Raw genomic sequence first — 18,798 nt, forward strand, 5'->3', positions numbered from 1 at the left:
AGTGAAGCCAATTACTCAATGTTTACAATGTTAACAGTGACAGCCCTGAAAGAATGAAGCTGATGTTCAAAATACACAAACCTAGTGCACAGTGAATCCACACACACACACACACACACACACACACACACATTATTTACAGGGCTAATGCACTGCAGTGACACTGTTTGTCTCAGTGTCACTGCAGTGACACTGAGACAAACATGTTGTGGCTGAACTGCAAGCGTGTGAAAAGGCCGACGCAAGCAGCCCACTCGCACAGGAAACAAGGCATTGATTTGGACTGTTGTACCTGCGTCAACGTTTATCTGTGATTACTGGGGAGAGAACAGGGGGTGGGGAGTGTTTTGGTGCGCTGCATTGCACTGAAAGCTACACCACACTGAAAATATGATGATAGACAACCTGATACTCTTTTAGCTGGAACTGCATTCACATTTTCCACAGGGATTTGAGGTTGTGTTCAACTATTCCTTTTTTTTTTCCAAAAGGGGGTAATTATTTCAAATCAATGGTTTGGTTCAGTCTGTGCAATAGCCATTAAATAAGAACCAAGAAGCCACAGAAGATGCTAGTTCTTAAAAAATGTACATCTACATCCAAGCGACGCACACAGGCACGTGCAAAATGATGGGACGTGCAGAAGCCGTGGCTGTAATTTCCACTGGGGATATGCTGCTCATTTCAAATGCAAACAAAAGAAGCAGGAATTTAATTTGGTCAGCAAAAAAAAGTATTTTCTTAATTGATGAATGTGAATGTGAGACCAGATTCACATTCACCCACGCAATGCAATAGGCTAGCAGCTGCCATTCTCTGACCTTTTGTCCTGAGGTTTCGACTCTCAGGCAACCAGCAGCTGGCCTGAAAGTGGTGGAGGTCATATTTAACGAGATGGGACGGATCACTCAGAGGGAACTCAAATATTTACAACCCCACTTAATAATTTGAGGGAAGAGAAAAATTGCTAAGTTGAATATAAAGGATGTACAAAGATCAGCTTTATGCATGAATGATTCTTCTGTTAGAGAATAACATGGTTGTGGTAACCATGAAGTGCAATTTCTTTTTTTAAATGTGATAAATACAGTTTTGTTAATTGGGTTTTTTTTATTTTTTGTTTTTGTTTTTTTGTTTTTTTTCAAGCAGCTCTAATTTATCTCTGTCTGACACGACCACAAACACATTTAGCATTCATGCTAAAGAAAAATAGAAATGACACCAGTATCTTAACTTTATCAATTAAGTATCCGTTTGTCACAGATAGGATTAATGTGCTCCTGTGCACGAAAAAAAAAACATATATCTAAAGAAAAGATAATTGTGTTGGTCAAAACGATAATTGTGTTGGTCAAAACGTTATTTTTCGTTTATTTCGAATTTCGTGACGTTTCATTCAATCTTTTTTATCAAGCCCTGCCACAAAACCCACCTGAGGTGCAGGCAGTTGGCTCGCGTATGTCTTTTCTCCCCAGTTGGCCAGATGGTGGCAGTGGTGGGTGACAGAGCCTCTCAGAGAGCGACAAGCTCCGCCCTCTTATAGAATTACATGCCCCATTAAAGCTGCCCCTTTCTCCTTTTGTGTCGACCCACTGGCCTGCGACTGCAGAACTGAACCACATCACGGGGGAATCGCCATGGATGAAGTGATCAGACAAATCTCATTGTAAGAACACAGGCGGGCACTCGTCCTTTTAATGCACTCCTGCCGCATCATCCCTTCATTCAGTCTGATGGTCGCTGCGCCGTCCTGGACGAGATGGACGGTCGACCCCTGTGAGTCCATGAAAACAGACCACTAGACGAGTTTTACAAGCTCACATGAGGGTTCAAAGAGAAGAATCACTTGACTTTGGCTGTGCTAAGCCCAAAGGTGACCCGTGGGGGCTTTTAAACCAGGCTCCCTAATTATCACTTGCTCAGAAAGGTGAATTCCAGATTTTGAGCTTCTATTCAGAGGGTCCCCTACTTCAGCTCCTAACCAGAGTGGCCTACTTGACTTGATGGGAAACCGGTCAGCCGGAACTAGTGCTGGAACTGCGGCCACCAGGGACAAGATCATTCTCACTCAGACGCCACAAAGGAAGTGATTGATATCGTATTACAATTCAGCACATAACGAGGGCTGATCAGCGGTAAGCACAGTGTGCGTCTTTTGACTGTGTGAGATTGTGGAAGTATACGTTTTGGAATCATTTTTTACAAAACAAAGACAATCATTGCAATTCACTGATGAGCATAAAACGTTGCAAAGACGTAGGTTGGTGTGCAACAGAGGTTTTCAAATGTGGTCTTTCAATATATTGCCTGTGTCACCCATTCAACATCCCCACGATACAATAATAAAATGAAAGGAATTAGAATCATCTGCATGTCTGTCAGAGAAATTTGGGTTTTTGTTGAATTGAATCCTATTTTACTATAGAATAAAGTCATCTTTACAGTCTGTGTCCGTGTATGTCCACATATGGTCACATGATCCCAAGGATATCAAGTCAACTATTTAAGCTTTTTTGCATGTTGTTTTTGTTTGGGTTTTTTTTTTTTGTCTGACTGTAAGGTCAAGAGCTGCAGGTAGCTACTGAATTAGCTTGATCTTGACATGACACACAGTAGGTGAATCTTCAGGTCCCTGCCCTGCATGAGGCAGCTGCAGGGAGACAAACTGTTGCCCTGCAGGTCCGACGTGTAAAGGTTGCTACTGCGACAACAGATACGGAGCCAAGACAAACATGAACTTGTCGCAACCGTACTTTTTCACACGTTTAATGTAATATTACTGGGGGATGGGGGGGGGGGTCAACTTCAATTCAGCAGCAGTCACCATGCAGTCCTTTTTACCAGCACACACACAACCCTGAGCCTCAGCCCCAGGGTTCCCAGGCCTGTTTCTCTCGCTGAGCTCCTTTCTGTCTCCTCCACACTCTCTCTGCATGCAGTTCACATGCTCCGCTCTCAGCGGCAGACATTATCTCCATCCAGCCAGACTGCAATATTGATGAAGGAAGCAGTATTGGGCTGAGCAAATCTTCACGCCCGAGATCGAACGTCCGAGCTCACGTCAGGTCCACACGGCGCTGCTAATCAACCTGCCCCTCCAGTCTCGACACCACAACGCAGCAGCGAGGCTTTGTCACCATTTGCCGGCAACTAATGAACAAAAAAAAAAGTCATTTTGAGACGTTCAAATGAATGGTATATTTCATCCGAGAAGGCTGTTTTGTTTTGTTTTGTTTGCTTAGTTAGTTTTTACATCTCATGGCTGATAAAATGTTGATTTTAAAAGCCATGTCAAAATTTTATCTTCATTCAAAAATAGTAGGAATGCAATTACAGGCACGTAACTACGGGATAGTTTGCCTGCTATTAAACACATGAACACACATGGAATTATAGTCGTTCACTTTCTTGGTAGTCGATAACAGCATTGAGACAGTTCAGATGAGTTTTGTGAGTTTTGTGATTTTTTTTTTTAGAAAAACGTATCCATAATCCAGGTCCATCAGACTTGAGAAAAAGAAAACATCCCTTCAGCAATTAACTCCAAAATGAAGCAGCTGAGACGAGACTTAATAGGCTGATCCAGCCCTTGAAGCTCCATCTTGTCTCTGCACAGCATTCCAGGCATCTGCCAGCTTGAATCTTCAGATTGAAACTCCCCGGACTGGGAAAAACAGTCAGTGCTTCAGTCTTCAGTGCAATCTTTGGAAATATTACTTAGGTGGGTTTCGGCTCATTCCGTGCAGCAAAGGATGTTCGGGGGTACAGCAGCTACCGCAAGCAGACAGATATATGTCCCATGAAGATTATTAGCGTTATGACTGAGAAAGCCTGGATCCTGCTGTCCCCTCACATCACTTTCACACACAGCCCAGGAGTGTTCTGGTGTCCAGAATGCTTAACTTATCTCCAACTTGGAGGAAACTCTTCACGAAAACCTCTTGGGCTGAAACTTTTCACAAGCGATTCGATTAGAGTGTAACACGGACACGATTCAATTTAACATGACTGACTAAGAGCTTGATCTTCAGAGTCAAGAGAATTGGTGTTAACCTTAAACACAGATTAGCTAATGACAAATATTCATAGATCATTCTAAGCTCCACAGGGCACATTTTTGTGCCCTGTGGAGCTTGCGCTCCATGGCTTTTATAATTCAATAAAACTAAATACAACATTATTTTTGCTGGAAGTGTGACTGATAAAACAATCATGATATCTGTTGATAGAGTCATTTTGATTTCTTGTTGTTGTTGTTGATGTTGTTGTCGTCATTATTCGGCCTAATTATCGTAATTATTTCGGCGCCAAGTGCCCTCCGCCTCGCTCCAAAACTTCCACCTTCATTGTTTTGTGCCTGTAATCATGGTGACAGGGCTCACTCCATTGTTATTGCTTCTGGCCAGCCAGAGTCACACAGCCAGTGTTTCTATGACAACAGGGGCAACAAGGCATGAAGGTTGTTTTTGTTTCCCCACTGGAACTAAAAAAAAATAAATAAAAACTGAGCAGGTGAATGATGTTGAAAAATGAAATAAGTACTTAACCTCTGACTGAACGAATTGTGGGAATTTTTCTTACTTAACAGCTGCACATAAGTGTCAATATTTAACATGATTGAGTTGAAAAGATTTTTGATAAGGTGGACCCGACAGCAGTACAAACAAGCTTACACAGTTCTCCCTTTCTGACAAACACTGAGACTCAAACAAGCTAATTCAAACAAGCTGAAATTGGTCGTTTTGAACACAACAACTTCTATTCTCTTTTTCTTGGAAGGACTAAAAAATCTTTATTCATGAAGCGAAAGCGAAACGTTAAGATCAAGTTACAACGTCCCTGTGATGGCCTGTGGATAAAAGTTCCACAATGAAAGAGGGAGACAAATCAAAAAGCGAACTTCTAAACGTCAGAGCACAGTCGCAGCCAAACTACCACAAAGTAGAAAAGCACAAACTGGTGTTTACAAAGCACAACTAGTGGCTCGTTGTGCCTGTGTTTTGTGGTTTGCAGTCAGCACATTGAACAGAAGTAATAAAACCTGGAAAAAAAAGGCTTTGAAGACCAGACTTGGTCTTCAAGATCAATTACATGCTTACGAAACCCCTGAGCTCTGCGATTCATGTCGCTGCCCTCTGAGACACAACCGATTCACCCACTGAGTGGTTGATTTTCACAGGCTTGGAAATTCCTGGAAAAAGCTGAAGTGAAGACATCTGAGGACACAACATCCATTTTTCTTTGTTACTAAACAGAACAGTGTGGAAGTGACTGTGTTGGGTCGACCAACCTGTTTTCAGCATCAACATCACAATTTTGCCCGTGTGTAGTAGTCACACAGCAGTGAGCGTAGCAAATTAGCAAAAATATGGAACTGTATCATTCTACGTAGCGCCCACAAGGGAAGTCTGTTAGTCTACGTATGTTTGTTTTCCATTACACAGATTAGGCATAGTTGATTACATTAAAAAAATAGCAGAACTATAACTCCTGTGAGCTCTGATTACCCTGCATGAGCTTACATGCATAAATTAATGAGTAAAAGCAAAAGCTAAACTTTGTAAAGGTGCAGCTAGACAGCATGCAACACCAACACTTTAATAAGCTTAAAGTTAAAATATCTCCTTTTAGCATTTGCCAATTGGATGAAGTTGGAAGGACTTCGTTCTGCTATTTGTTTATAAATAAAAATGAATTTCAGAACAGAGCAAAACTTTGTCTTTGCAATCATGCAACTCATCATTTGTGGACCGTGAACAAGGACTGACGCAAAATAGTTCGCCAGCGCTGGAGGCTTGAGGCTTGAGTATTTGGACGGCAAAATAAATCCTCTCATACAAGAGCTGCCAGAGGTGTTTCACACACAGAAGCACAAACTGAGGAAAAAAGCATCAACATTAACGTGAATAAAAGTAACTCAAGATACTATTTATCCATATTTAGGGAACAAGTATAAAATAGCCAACAACTGCAAAGTTCCAGGTAAGTTTACTACAACTACTGAAAAAAACAACAACTGAATAAATGCATTGTCTTTACAGGATAAGTTCAACCGTGGAGGACAATCAGTATGTCACTGGAGAGGGACAATGGAAATAATGTAATGACAGTGCCTTTTATTTCCCCAAGTAATATTTGCTGTCAATGCAAAACCATGTGTGTGCGAGTGTGTGTTGTGGTTCCTGAAGACAAAGCTTGACTCAGCTCTTAAGCAAAATACCAACACTTTCTCTCTGAGTGTGTGTGTGTGTGTGTGTGTGTGTGTGTGTGTGTGTGTGTGTAAAACAGAGAGAGAGAGAGAGAGAGAGAGAAAGATTTCTTGAGTCATTGTGATATTTATAGGAAATGCTGCTATGTAATAGGAAGTACTGAATACAAATGAGGACATAACTTAATCAAATGAACTTTTAAAGGAGGATGCAATGGTATCTTGTAGCATAAACTCAACTGGCATAGTTTTTTCTGAATGAACAATGGATTTGCAACAAACAGAAGGACGGAAAAGACACAGCAACTGAACACTTGTCATGAGCTCTGTCGGGTCACGCCACGCCACGCATGTCATGTCACGTTTAGGCCTTTATCGAAAGAAAGGATCACACTGTTGATTGCAAGTGAATCGTCACATCGAGCAACCAGAAAAAGCTCATCAAAAAAAAAAAGTGAGTTCAAGCTATAAGAATGATCGAAGCGAGTGATGTCTTTGTGGGAGTATATAAAATATCTGAGGGTGAAGAAACAACTGAAATTTACATCAAATAAAGCCATTATTGTCACCCAGTTTACAGAGGGAAAACTTCTTTCAAGACTGGGGTTTTACAAGATGTCATGCTGCTGCTCAATAGGCCCAAACAAATCATTTAGACAGTGTTGTGCAACTAGCAATTACAGAGAAAAACGGAAGCCTGCAGCCAGATTAGCTAATAGACTTAAAATAATCTGAAGATTAATCAATAAAATAATCATTTAGCTGATTCCAGGTTTAGCATCTAAAATCCGGGGTCATTTTTGCCAGATTTACTCGTTTTCCCTGCCCATCTAATCCTTATCAGAGTTAAGCCCTACTGTATATAGTATATCCCAGCACGCACTGGTGGACAAGCAAGTCCACAACCACGTCTGCATGTCAGAGCTACCACCTCGATCATCTTTTGCTCTTCAAACCAGTAAAAACATCTATTTAAAAAAAAATTTATTAACTAAACAAAAAAAAAAACTGTTTCATTTAAAGGCCTGTTGTTCAGTACAGCTACATCCACTGACTGCACTTCATTCAAATGTGCGGCTGATTTGGGAATTCCAGCACAGTCAAGGAGTGGCCACACCGTCGGTGTCACCTCACTGATGCTTTCCGTCAGTCGTCGGTGACATTGCTCCAACAGAATCCTGCCATGAACCAAAAAAAAAAAAAAAAAGCCCCGACAGTTGTGCATTGTGCATTGTGAAGTCCGATTCGCATGCACTTTCTTTACACAGCCTCTGCGCGCGCTGCATGCACGCCCGTCTGCCGGTTGCAACCACTCACGCCGGTGATGACATCGAGCTTTACATCCAGTCGTGCTTTGTCGCCGCCAACCAAAAAGAGAAGCGAAGCTAAAATGCAGCTGACAAATGCAGCCGAATTATGCGGCGGTGAATAAAGTTGCATAGTGGAGAGACATCTGGCCCGGGTCACCACTTCTGCACGCTGCCCGAGGGAAAGAGCTGTCACACATCTGTCAAATGTCGCTGTGCAACCCCCCCCCGGTCCTAGTCGATTAAAAATAAATATGTTTTTAAAAAACAACAACAAACAAACAAACAAACAAACAAACAAAGAGAGAAGAACAGGGTGTAAACTTAATTGCCAGCAACTCTGGAAGCAAAAGAGCCACCAGGAAGTCGAGTGGGAACCTGCGATGAAGAGGAGGGCAGGTGAGGGAGGGAGGGATTCCTACACATCACAGCTCGCCTGTGCCCTTTTTGCCATATGTGCCAACGGACATGGAGCGAGCAGCCCCAGAAGGAAGGGGCGGCTGCCAACGAGCCAAATAAGCCGGCAAAACGTTACACATTACTACGCCGCCGCGTGTGTCATCCGCCCCGCTTACCTCCGAGTCTGAGCCGCTCTCTCTTTCTTCCCTTTCGGCCTCCTTTTCCTGGCTTGGATGGCCATCACTTGGTTGCGTTGATCCACCGCGGGCATGACCGACGTCCGAGTGCGGGGACGATGAGGAGGGGGAGAGAGAGAGAGGGAGGGAGCACATCATCATCATCATCATCATCATCATCATCATCATCATCATCATCCGGAGCTGACTGACTGACTGAAAAACTGTCTGGGGTTAAAAACACAGCGTCGTTTTAAGAACGCGCCGGCAGGCGGAACTTCCGCCAGCGTTCCCACTGTTTAAAAGCCACCAGACAGACGGGAGGGAGCCTGGCGAGGCTGAAGGGGCTACGCACCTTTCCTGGAGCTCATGTTTCCTCCTCCTCCTCTTCTCCTCAACAGGAGCGAGCGGCTGGCTCGGTGTCAGCAGCAGCCAAATTCTCGCCGACCGTCTCTCCTCCTCCTCCTCCTCTTCATACAAGACACGCTCGCTAATCTCTCTCCTCGTGAAGAGGGTGAGCGCACCCTCTGTCGTCCGAGGCGGGAAGCGCGCGCTCTGTCTGCACTAGCGTCATTGAGGTCTCTCTGTCTCTGCTGACGTCTCGGCTGGCCTACACTTACTCAGAAAAATACATTTTCACGTAAATATGATAATAAAGTTGGTCTCCATTGTCTGTTCTTTTCACGTCGCATAACATCCACTTGGTTGTGTTGCTTTCATCATTGAACATTACGGTAGAGTTTTTACCCAATCATATTTCCGCTGGCTTGTGCTGTCAGGTTCTATGAAATCTGCCTTGGGCCAGCAAAATAAACATCACAGGCTCCTGTCCACTGTCAATTAACCGACCACAGTTAATGTGTGTCTGCAATGCCAAGACCAGCTGGCTGGCTTTACGGTGAACTTCACACGTACACATCCTGTGATTGTAACACCCTGAGAATCTTCTAGAATCTAGACCGTACTCAACCCAGACATCCGGTTGCCACCACGGTGAACCCGCAACGACTGAAGGAGAGTATAAAGATTTAGTTGCCCAATCATCTACAATTTATAATGTAAATAATAACACGGCGAATCGGCGAAGTAGCTGTACCAAACATGTGCAATTGTATAGTAATTTAATAATTCAATATTTTTTTAGGTTATCGTCTTGTTGGCCTCTCACACGAATCGGAGACAATGTGCAGTTTATTGGACCAGTTTGAACAAGAGTTTAGGCTCACTGTAGTTTCGGTGGAATTATAGAAACTTAATTTTTTTAATTTTACCTTTTTAATTATTTATCTTCTTCTTTTACAGGGCACAGGGGGAACCAGGGGGGACTCTCGCTCGGGGGCCCGCTTTGCCGGCGTTGGGGGCGGGGGTGCAGCTGTGGGCCCGGGGGCCGGGGGTTCCCGGGGCGGTGGGGGTGGCTGGGAGGTGTGGGGGGTGGAGGGGGCCGGTTGATGCGCCATACTGGGTCCGTAGGGGGGGGGCCTCTGGGTGCCCGGGCCTGCCTTGGGTACTGATCCTCCCGGTGGGTGAAGGGGATGGGTCCTGTCATGGGGATGAGTCTGGTCTCGCTTGCCCTGGGGGGCCCCCGTCCGGGGGCCGGGCTCTGCTGCCTGTCCGCCCTGGGTGGTGTCCCTTCTCCTTGGGGTATCTGCCTCCCTGTCATCCTGCCCTGGCTCCTCGTGGGGCGGGTGCCCTCCAGCCCGGGGGCCTGCTGCTCCGGGCCTCTTCCTAGCCGGCTTTGCGGCGGGTATGCCGTGTCCGGGGCCCCCCCCCCGGCTCGTCGCTGGCGTGGGGCGGTTGCGGCCTCGGAGGCCGCACTAATTGGCAGCCTACTTCCAGTGACGTACTTAAACACACCCACCCCCACATTCAGGTACACACACCACCACATCCATACACACACACACACACACACACACACACACACACACACACACACGTATACACAGATGCAAACATGCACACACACACAAGTATACACACATGCAAATATACACACACACCCGCACACACGCACACACACACACAAATATACACAAGCGCGGGTACACTGTTGTACACTATTGCATAGCTTATTGTCTTATTGATCCATGAGTAGATTATTATCATCATTATTATTACTATCATCATTATTATTATTATTATTATTATTACTATTATTATTATTATTACTATTAACGTTGCTATTATTATCATCGCTATTATTATTATCATCACTGTATGAACTCGCATGTATGTTTGTATGGGTATATATGCACTATCTGACAATTACCTATGCATATTTACGATCTGTTTTGTTCTCTTTTAACACAACTGTATATTGTTTTGTTGCCAGTTGCCTCCTCTACTCCTCTCTCTCTATCCCTCTCATCATCTCATCATCCCCCCCCCCCCCCCCCCCCCCACACACACACACACACACACACACACACACACTCATTTCCCCTCTCTACTCACCTCCCTATCTATCCCCCTCAGTCCGGTCATGGCCAGAATGTCACCAAGAACATTATAATAAAACCACTGAAGAGGTAGCTCCTGAAACCACCCACGTGGCTCACACTCTCAAGATCTACCTCTGAGAATAAAATCTGTCAGCCATCATAGACATTCAGAGACACTTCTGCTTGTCATTATGGCCAGACCGGACAAGGGAAAAAAAAAAAAAGGAATTATAGAAACTTTGTTGAGGTATCTCTCAAAATCGCCTTTTATTTTTTAAGTTTTGACAATATCAACGGCCTTAGTTACTTCTGAACTGTGATTTAAATGTTCCGGAATCCAAGCTTTCCTCGACTAGGTCATCTATATGAATATCATGTACTTTGTTAGTGTGATTCTGTATGGATTCTTGAACCTTAGTGTCATATTGAAGGTTGAATTAGGTTTATTCATTTTGGGTGGACCGAATATGACGTCACTGATGGCCTAGGCGTGAAATGCACGGCCCACCAATGAAATATATGTATTATTCATACATGAAAATAGGATTGTGCAACCCTTTTTTTCTGTGTTGGTTGCTACGTGTGGGTTGTGGTAGAAAAGTGTCATTATGAAAATATTTAGTGAGAACTTATATAAAAATTATTTTCTGTGGTTCTGGTGTTCAGTACTCAGCTGCTTAAGTTTCTCATTGCCACCATCCTCATCTAGCTGTAGTCAAGTCCCAGGTCACATATGCCCTTGCCCAGCAGGGCATTGGAGTCTTTGTGATATCATTGTAGATAGGTATTGTACATATCCAAAATGCCAAATCTATAAACTTATTTTTGTGTAAAACAAAGAAACAAAAAACAAACAAGCCAAACACATAGAACATATTTTTTTGTTTGCTGGATTATTTCATTGACACATTGTGCTTTATTTTACATGGATATGAGAGATTTACCAAATTTGTTCATTTTATAAGCAGGGTCTATATTTTGATGATGTTCTAGAAAATGCATGACAGTATGTTGCAATTATATTTCATGTGGGAACTATGTGGCATTAAGTGTGGGCACGAAAAGGCACCGCTGGGATTCGAACCCAGGATCTCCTGTTTACTAGACAGGCGCTTTAACCAACTAAGCCACGGCGCCGTTGGAGCCTGCTAGCGTGACTGTACCAACTCAACTTTATGGTATGTTAGACAATATCAATTGCAAATAATAAGAGTTTCGCCTCAGGCAAATAAATGAAATAACGGAGGCAGGTAAAATGGTTAGCAAGTGGCCGTAGACTTGAGTGAGCTTTAGTTAGCTACTACCACACTAACTTCGTGATTGGCGGATAGGGCATGAAAGTGGTGGGGGACGGTTCCACGCAGGATCCACTTCCGGAATGAACCACATACATATACACACGTGCGAGGAAGGCGGTATTCAATGCTCAACGCGGTCTACCCGCTTCTGACTATTGCTAGGCGCAACGTCTGGTAAGTGTACGTCATGTTCGCATCAACAATGTGTATATATGTTTAGCTTTATTTGCACTGACACCTCACGACAGCATTGTTGCTAGCATAATTTAGCATAGCTTGGGATGTTCGCCGCTGCTGTTTATAACCCAACACGCCAGAGGGCGAACGAGCTAGCGGCTTTTGCTAGTGTTGTTACAGTCCGCAGTCTCACCCTTCTGTTTGTGTTCTAGTATCCGTGTCAAACTTGGGTCTCACAGGAAGCCTCTGGAAGTGTGTAACAGCTGGGAGCCCAGAATTGTGCCTTGGGTCCACAACTTTCTTCTTCTGTCTCCGCTCCACAATCAGTGAGTCGGAACACATCGCTTTCTAAAAGCATTAATGTAACTATGGTGAAATTAGTTTGACATCGGCAACCCTCCCCGATTACCGTTAGTAGAACACGAAGATTGTATTATAAATTATTCAATTAGCTAGCTTAACATATTACCCAGTGACTCCTGCATACAATAGCACTGGAAGGATGTGGCAGACCACTGCTTTGTTTAATTTCCCTGCTTTTTCCATATTACAATCACGTTACATGTAGTTAAAGACTAACAAATCTCTGTTTATGTCAGCCTCAATTGAGTTTTCTGTCTTTATAGTTGCGTTTGTGCTGTGATGGCTGAGGCGGAGCAATCTGCCCCTCTCAATACTGGAGAAAAGAGGTGCTGTCAAGAAAATGAAGATGAAGAGACACCATCAAAGAAGATCAGAGTTGACAACGAAGAGAAGAACGGCTGCCCACCGCAGCAGGGTAAAGATGAAGAGGTCGGAGGCGAAGAATGTGATGGAGAGGAAGACGGCGACACCTTTGCAGAAATGATGAAGCATGGTCTCACTGAGTTGGATGTGGGCATCTTAAAGTATGTCAGCGACCATAAGGGCTTCTCAGGGATCTTGAAGGAAAGGTTGGTCCTCCCGCAGTCAGTCGGTGCTTTGTTATTTGTCTCGATTCACTTTTGTACAGTTTGACAGGTAATCCTTTGTTGTGTGTTCGTATAGGTACTCAGATTTTGTCGTGCACGAAATCAACAGGCAAGGCAAGATAGTTCATTTGGATGACCTCTCCATCCCTGCAGACATTGTAGAGGTAAGAAATCACATTATTGACTATAACAGAGGGGTTTTCTTCTTTCAGAAAGCATAAATATGTTTCGTTTGTTTGTTTCAGATTTCTTAATGTTTTTGCTTGTCACTGTTGACATGGATTAATTAAAATAAATAAATAAAAAAAAAGGTAACATTTGGCAGCATAGTGCCAAGACACACTTGGCTAGTTCCACCCACGATCAAAATGTATGCTAGTGGGTTATTAGCCAGTCGCAAGTCACAGCAGGTACCCATGTCTGCTAACAACAGGACAAAGTTCACGCTATTGTGTGTATGTGATCAATGGAGCAAAACTTCAGGACTACAATCGTTAAAGATTTGAGTGTGGTGCCGTTCATAGGAAGTCCCAGAGGTTTCCCAGCTGCCACAGGAGTCTGATGTGCTGACTGAAGAGCAGAAAAAGCAGCTTGAGCAGCTTCAACTCTTTAAAAATAAAGAGAGTGACGTCTCAATTGAGGTGCGTTCACATTCCATCCTCGATGTAGAATTTGACCCGTGACTTAAAAATTCTGATTCAACCCAGTATATTTTTTCTGGAAATGTGCAGGTGAAGGATGACACAAAGGAAAAGCGGACGCTGGTCCACAAAGCCATCAAGACTCAGTTTCCTGGTCTGGAGACAAAGACGGAAGAGAGGGATGGATGTAGGTTCATTGTGGCCTACCACGCTGCAGGGAAGAAAGCTCTGGCAGGTTTGTGGAGGAAGTCAAACAAGATGTCAGCCACTAAATGACTTGGTGGAATTCCATGTTCAGAGAAACAATCTCCTGCATGTCTTCAATGAACCAGTCTGCAGGAAAGCATGTGGTTCAAGCTCAAATTCAGGGAGGCAAAATGCAAAATGTGCACCTGTGCATGACTGAGTCTCCTGCATGACTGAGCACTGCATCCTGCTATCAATCTAGATTTGGACTTAGTTGCTTTTCATTAAACTGCTATGATATTAAAAATAAAAAATAAAAAAAAAGTAAACAGGGCGGAGGGTCATTGCCATTAAATACCACACTCCACTCACCGGCCCATGCATGCACCCTCATTTCTGGTAACTGAAATCGCCCTGCCATCCTCCAACATCTGTTTCTTAGTAACATCGTTCTATCCCCTTTTGCTCCTTTCTGGTGGATAGAGGTCAAACACACTTCAGGTAAGAAAACTCCTGTTCTCTGTACGCTGCAAAAAGAAGTGTTTTTACAACTACACAGATTTACACATCACATTACTGGTGTAACAGCAAGGTCCTTTTTTTTTTCTTTTTTTTTTCTTAACAGTATTTGAAACTGCAACACATCTGTTTATGTTGTGTGTTTTTCTAAGTTTTTTTCATCAACAGATTTTGTTCTGTGCTGTAAATTCTGTTTTTGTGTTTCCTTCAAAGCTCCCAGGAAACACTTCTGGCCCAAAAACCGAGGCAGCTTCTGCCACTTTGTTTTATACAAGGAGAACAAGGACACCATGGATGCAATCAATGTTCTTTCAAAGTTTCTGAGGTCTGTATTAGGGAGTCTTCTGCATGCGTGTGATTAATTTCCCCAAACATATCTGTCTGTGGCCTCCTCCTGAAAAGCATGCTTGTCCCTGCAGGGTTAGACCGAACATGTTCTCCTATATGGGAACCAAAGACAAGAGAGCCATCACCGTGCAGGAGATAGCAGTACTGAAGTGAGTGCAATGCGTTTGCTTTTAGCCAAGTGGCATTCATTTGTCCCCCGACCATGACTGTAAACTAGTCGCAGTCGATTTGCAGCTTCACTTCATTGCTGGGGATGTTTGACGTTTCAGGATCACAGCAGAAAGGTTGGCTCATCTCAACAAGTGCCTGATGAATCTAAAGGTGGGAAACTTCTGTTACAAGAACTACCCTCTGAAGCTGGGGGAGCTGCAGGGAAACCACTTCACTGTGGTCATCAGGTCAGCACACAGCAGTTAGTTTGATAGCTCAGTACAAATGGGTGTTGCAACGCACCTACACAACTGATCATTGTCAGACTGATATATGTCATTTTTTATTAAAGACTTTTTTTTATTATAGGAACATCTCAGGGACAGATGAACAAGTGAATGAGGCCTTGAAGTCTCTCAGACAGACCGGCTTCATTAACTACTATGGCATGCAGCGCTTTGGCACCACAGCAGTGCCAACACAACAGGTCGGCAGGTGAGGCCACGATATAAATCGGAAAAAGTCGAATAATTTGTAACCTGGCTGCGTGTTAAGCTCTTGCTATCTTTTATGGTTTAGAGCCATCTTGAAAAATGACTGGAATGAGGTGGTGGATTTAATCCTTAAGCCTCGTCCTGGAGGTAAGAAGGGAGCCATGAAGGACATTTTGGCTTTTCTATGCATTTATTCTTTCTGAACGCTATTTTTATAACATGTGACAACACACTTGTCGTCCGAGCCTTGTGGACGTTTATGCTTAACCTCCAATTTTGAACCTTTTTCAAGCTGAGAAAGAATTCCTGGTCCGCTGCAGAGAGGAGTGGGCTAAGACTCAGGACCCCGAGGCCGCCCTGAGAAAGCTGCCAAACAAGCGCTGTGTGGAGGGGCAGCTGCTGCGAGGCCTGTCCATGTACGGCAAAAAGAACATTGTCACTGCTTTTGGACTGGTCAGTTCACTGCTGTTGTTTTTTGTTTGTTTGTTTTTTAACAAGGACCACTAACAGATGCATGCTGATGAACCAAACTCACTTCCAACTGTCAAGGATTGTGTCACACATTACCGCTTTGAAAGTTGCAGTCTGCGCAAATGCGGCACTTCCTTTCTCCATTTGATGAGATTGACTTTTTTTTTTTACTCTCTTTCTTTCTGTCTCTATTTTTCAGATCCCTCGCAACAACCGCCTGATGTACATCCACAGTTACCAAAGTGTGGTGTGGAACACCATGGTGAGCCGCAGAATTGAAGCTTTTGGGCTCAAGGCGGCGGAGGGGGACCTGGTGCTCAGAGGAAGTGAGTTGTTTAAAAATGACTTTAGTTAGTTATTACATTTCAGTTTTGAGCTAATGGTGAAACTCATTCCATCCCAGTTCCAGTAGTTTTAATTTAATATTTTGTAGTGGAACTTTCCAGTTCAAACAAACTAAATCTTTTCTCTCTCTCTCTTTTCCTGAAGCCACAGCACACATACTGACTGCAGAGGAGGCTGAGAACTGTTCCATCCATGACATTGTGATGCCTCTTCCTGGGTATGACGTTATCTACCCCTCTCATCACGGTAAGGGAAAATAAAATAATGTTGTTTGCAGTTTTAAATGGGACAAATTTGGTTATATGTTTATTTCTTTCAGTGGGGAAAGGCTACAGAGAGCTGCTCTCTGCAGACAGCCTAGACATTGACAACATGAGGCATAAAGTGAAGGATTACTCCCTGGCCGGAGCGTACAGACGCATCATCATCAGACCCACCGATGTCAGCTGGTCAGCAGCCTGTTAAAACAATTCTGTTACTGCTTGCGTGTTGTGAAAGTTTGTGCTAATGTCACTCCGTTGCAATATTTCAATACCGAGGCTGTTAATGTTTTTTTTTTAACGTGACATTTTGCTCTCACCACCCCCAATGTGGTGTTTTGTGCAGGGAGGTTATTCAGTACGATGACCCCAGGATCTCCCTTGTGCACAGTGATTTTGAAAAGCTAGAAAACAAACCAGCTCCCGTCTTTAACAAAGGTAGGAATGTTCACCAATCTTCATCACTCCTAACTGGTGGCTGAAAAATGTGGTGCCACACACATGCATGTTAATCTTGGATGTCTTTTAGCTAGTTAGCATATGGGAAAGAGTTTGTTGTTAGCTAATTGGATGAAAATTAGTTTTATCTGCAGTTATTAGCAAGTGTGCACTTTTGAAACGTGCTCCCGACAGCTCTGATTAAGCCTTCGTATCTTCTCAGAGGGGAAGTACCGGGCTCTGCGCATGGAGTTCTCCCTGCCCCCCTCCACCTACGCCACCATGGCCATCAGAGAGGTGCTCAAGTTGGACACCAGCATCAAGAAGCAGACGCAGCTCAACACCACCTGGTTCAACTGAGACTGAAGCACACACTCCAGATAAACTGGACTGCAGCCGCAGGCTCGGGAGCACCACTGCTGGTCTGGCCACACAGGCTGTTACAGCGATCTGTACGATCCCAAAGGCAATTTTATTGACGTACCATGAACAAAAAGGTCGTTGTTTTTTTTATGTGTTTTTTAAATTAATTTGTGCTGCTCTTAATCAGCATATTTTGACAGTAAATTTTATTCAGTCAGGTTGTTAAAAATCTAATCATGCTGCAAATGGTGTCCAGCGTATAGTTGTACCCTTTTTCTTCTTTTTTTTTTTTTAAATCATCAAGCTGGATGTTCAAATTGGGCTGTCAAAAGAAAAATTAAAAGTGTTTAGTTACCAATCGGACTATTGTTGTTTCTCAGAAGTGATGTCCCAGTTGCCGTTTGCTTTTGCACAGAGGTTTTTTTTTCTCCCCCACGTATGAATCCCACGACATGTTGTTCAGACCAAATGGGGGTTCTAAAACTTCATGAACACAGTCTCTTTCTGTTGCTCCCATTAAGAATCTGAAATGTGTTTCAGGCTCTCGGCAGCTCAGACTCAGTGGAGATGACCATCTGGCACTGGCATATGCCACCTGACAGAACAGAGCTGCTCTATCTAACTAAATGTGGTTACTTATCATATTGTCTCACCCCCACCCCGCTCGTATTGGATTATGTTTGTACTCAAGGATGTTCTCAAGGCTGGATAAATAACACAAAACACAAAGAGTGTGACTTGGGCCTGAAGTTTGCTGTTCATATGAACCAAAACAGAGCCAAAAGAAAATCTGGGAAACCTTTTTTATGTATTGATAAAGCAGAGCTTAGCCCAACTTGGATTTTTGTATGTGAGACATTTCAAGAACATAATTGGCCCATCAAATATTTCAGGTCAACATGCTTATTTTATTCTGTCCAATCTCTCATATGTCTTAGTAACAGGTAGAGCGAAACCCCTTCCATTGCTGGCTATGATGACATCCATGCTAAAAGGCACAGAACAGGGACAGAAATCAAAGCACATTTTTAAAGCCACATGTCTGTAACCACAGAGCGTGGAACTAATTCTTGACTTTGATTATTTGCTGTGCATAACTCTCATAGAATAAAGAGGAAAAGGTGCTTCAGGTAACTGTTTACAAGAAATTAAGATTTATTTATTTTTAAGGAGACTCATTGGCCATCGGAGGTAATCACACAAGTGATTGTGTTGGGTTGCCACGTTTTGTTCGCGAGGCCACAAACGAGAAATTGCGACAATGCAGTGCAGCTCGGCGTCAAACCAGTTGAGCTGCTCCATGCCAGTGCAGGCTGACATACCCCAACCTCATGAGCCTCTGCAGACTGTGACCAAGTTTTCGCCCAAAGACACACTCTTGGCTTCAGGTGATCAGGCCCTGTCCAAAACTGCACAGCACACAAAGACAGCAGAGGGTGAAGAGCGCGAGCACCAGGACTTGGAGCAGGACTGTGGTAACAAGTTGGACTCAAAAGTAAAACAGAAGCCGGCCTTGAGAGACAATCATCTCCCGAAAGACACAGTCAAGCTGCACATGCAAAAGGAATCCTTGCGAGAGAAAGGTTTGAGGAAAGCGGTGCGAGAACCGGAGAGCAAACAGGGACTG

The 18,798-nt window shown here is 43.7% G+C and overlaps 2 protein-coding genes and 1 non-coding gene across 11 annotated transcripts in view; 1 reads left to right on the forward strand and 2 right to left on the reverse strand.

The window, feature by feature from the left end:
• The window catches only part of srpk2 (SRSF protein kinase 2), a 57,016-nt gene extending 48,444 nt beyond the window's left edge, over positions 1-8,572 (reverse strand). For 5 of the 8 annotated variants that reach the window (XR_012928349.1, XM_076038082.1, XM_076038078.1 and 2 more), the window contains exons 1-2: positions 8,446-8,571; positions 8,091-8,157 (exon numbers count right to left, since the gene is read on the reverse strand). Coding sequence is in view for 7 of the 8 variants with exons in the window: in XM_076038082.1 (XP_075894197.1) it covers positions 8,091-8,157; positions 8,446-8,461 (83 nt within the window). In the remaining variant the exon portion in view is untranslated. Of the gene's footprint in view, positions 1-8,090; positions 8,158-8,445 lie in introns of all 8 variants that reach the window. The other 3 variants (XM_076038080.1, XM_076038085.1, XM_076038079.1) reach the window with 1 other exon arrangement.
• A 3,022-nt stretch (positions 8,573-11,594) lies between these two features.
• Positions 11,595-11,668, reverse strand: trnat-agu (transfer RNA threonine (anticodon AGU)). The gene has a single exon. It is a non-coding gene; the product is annotated as a tRNA-Thr (tRNA).
• A 192-nt stretch (positions 11,669-11,860) lies between these two features.
• pus7 (pseudouridine synthase 7) lies at positions 11,861-17,529 on the forward strand. Of its 2 annotated transcripts, XM_076038086.1 has the most exons (17): positions 11,861-12,003; positions 12,219-12,332; positions 12,633-12,938; positions 13,033-13,120; positions 13,481-13,597; positions 13,688-13,832; positions 14,516-14,627; positions 14,722-14,799; positions 14,920-15,048; positions 15,170-15,295; positions 15,380-15,441; positions 15,587-15,747; positions 15,965-16,091; positions 16,255-16,356; positions 16,430-16,559; positions 16,717-16,808; positions 17,032-17,529. In XM_076038086.1, the coding sequence occupies exons 1-17, from the start codon at positions 11,954-11,956 to the stop codon at positions 17,166-17,168; spliced, it is 2,076 nt and encodes a 691-aa protein (XP_075894201.1). In that variant the 5' UTR covers positions 11,861-11,953; the 3' UTR covers positions 17,169-17,529. The 2 variants fall into 2 exon arrangements, with proteins under 2 accessions (XP_075894201.1, XP_075894202.1); XM_076038087.1 differs by lacking the exon at positions 12,219-12,332 and having other exon boundaries at positions 11,917-12,003.
• Positions 17,530-18,798: the final 1,269 nt, after the last annotated feature.

Source organism: Nelusetta ayraudi, unplaced genomic scaffold, assembly GCF_046127955.1.
Source record: "Nelusetta ayraudi isolate G7.1 ecotype Tasmania unplaced genomic scaffold, CSIRO-AGI_Nayr_v1 ptg000053l, whole genome shotgun sequence".
Taxonomy (NCBI): Eukaryota; Metazoa; Chordata; class Actinopteri; order Tetraodontiformes; family Monacanthidae; genus Nelusetta; species Nelusetta ayraudi.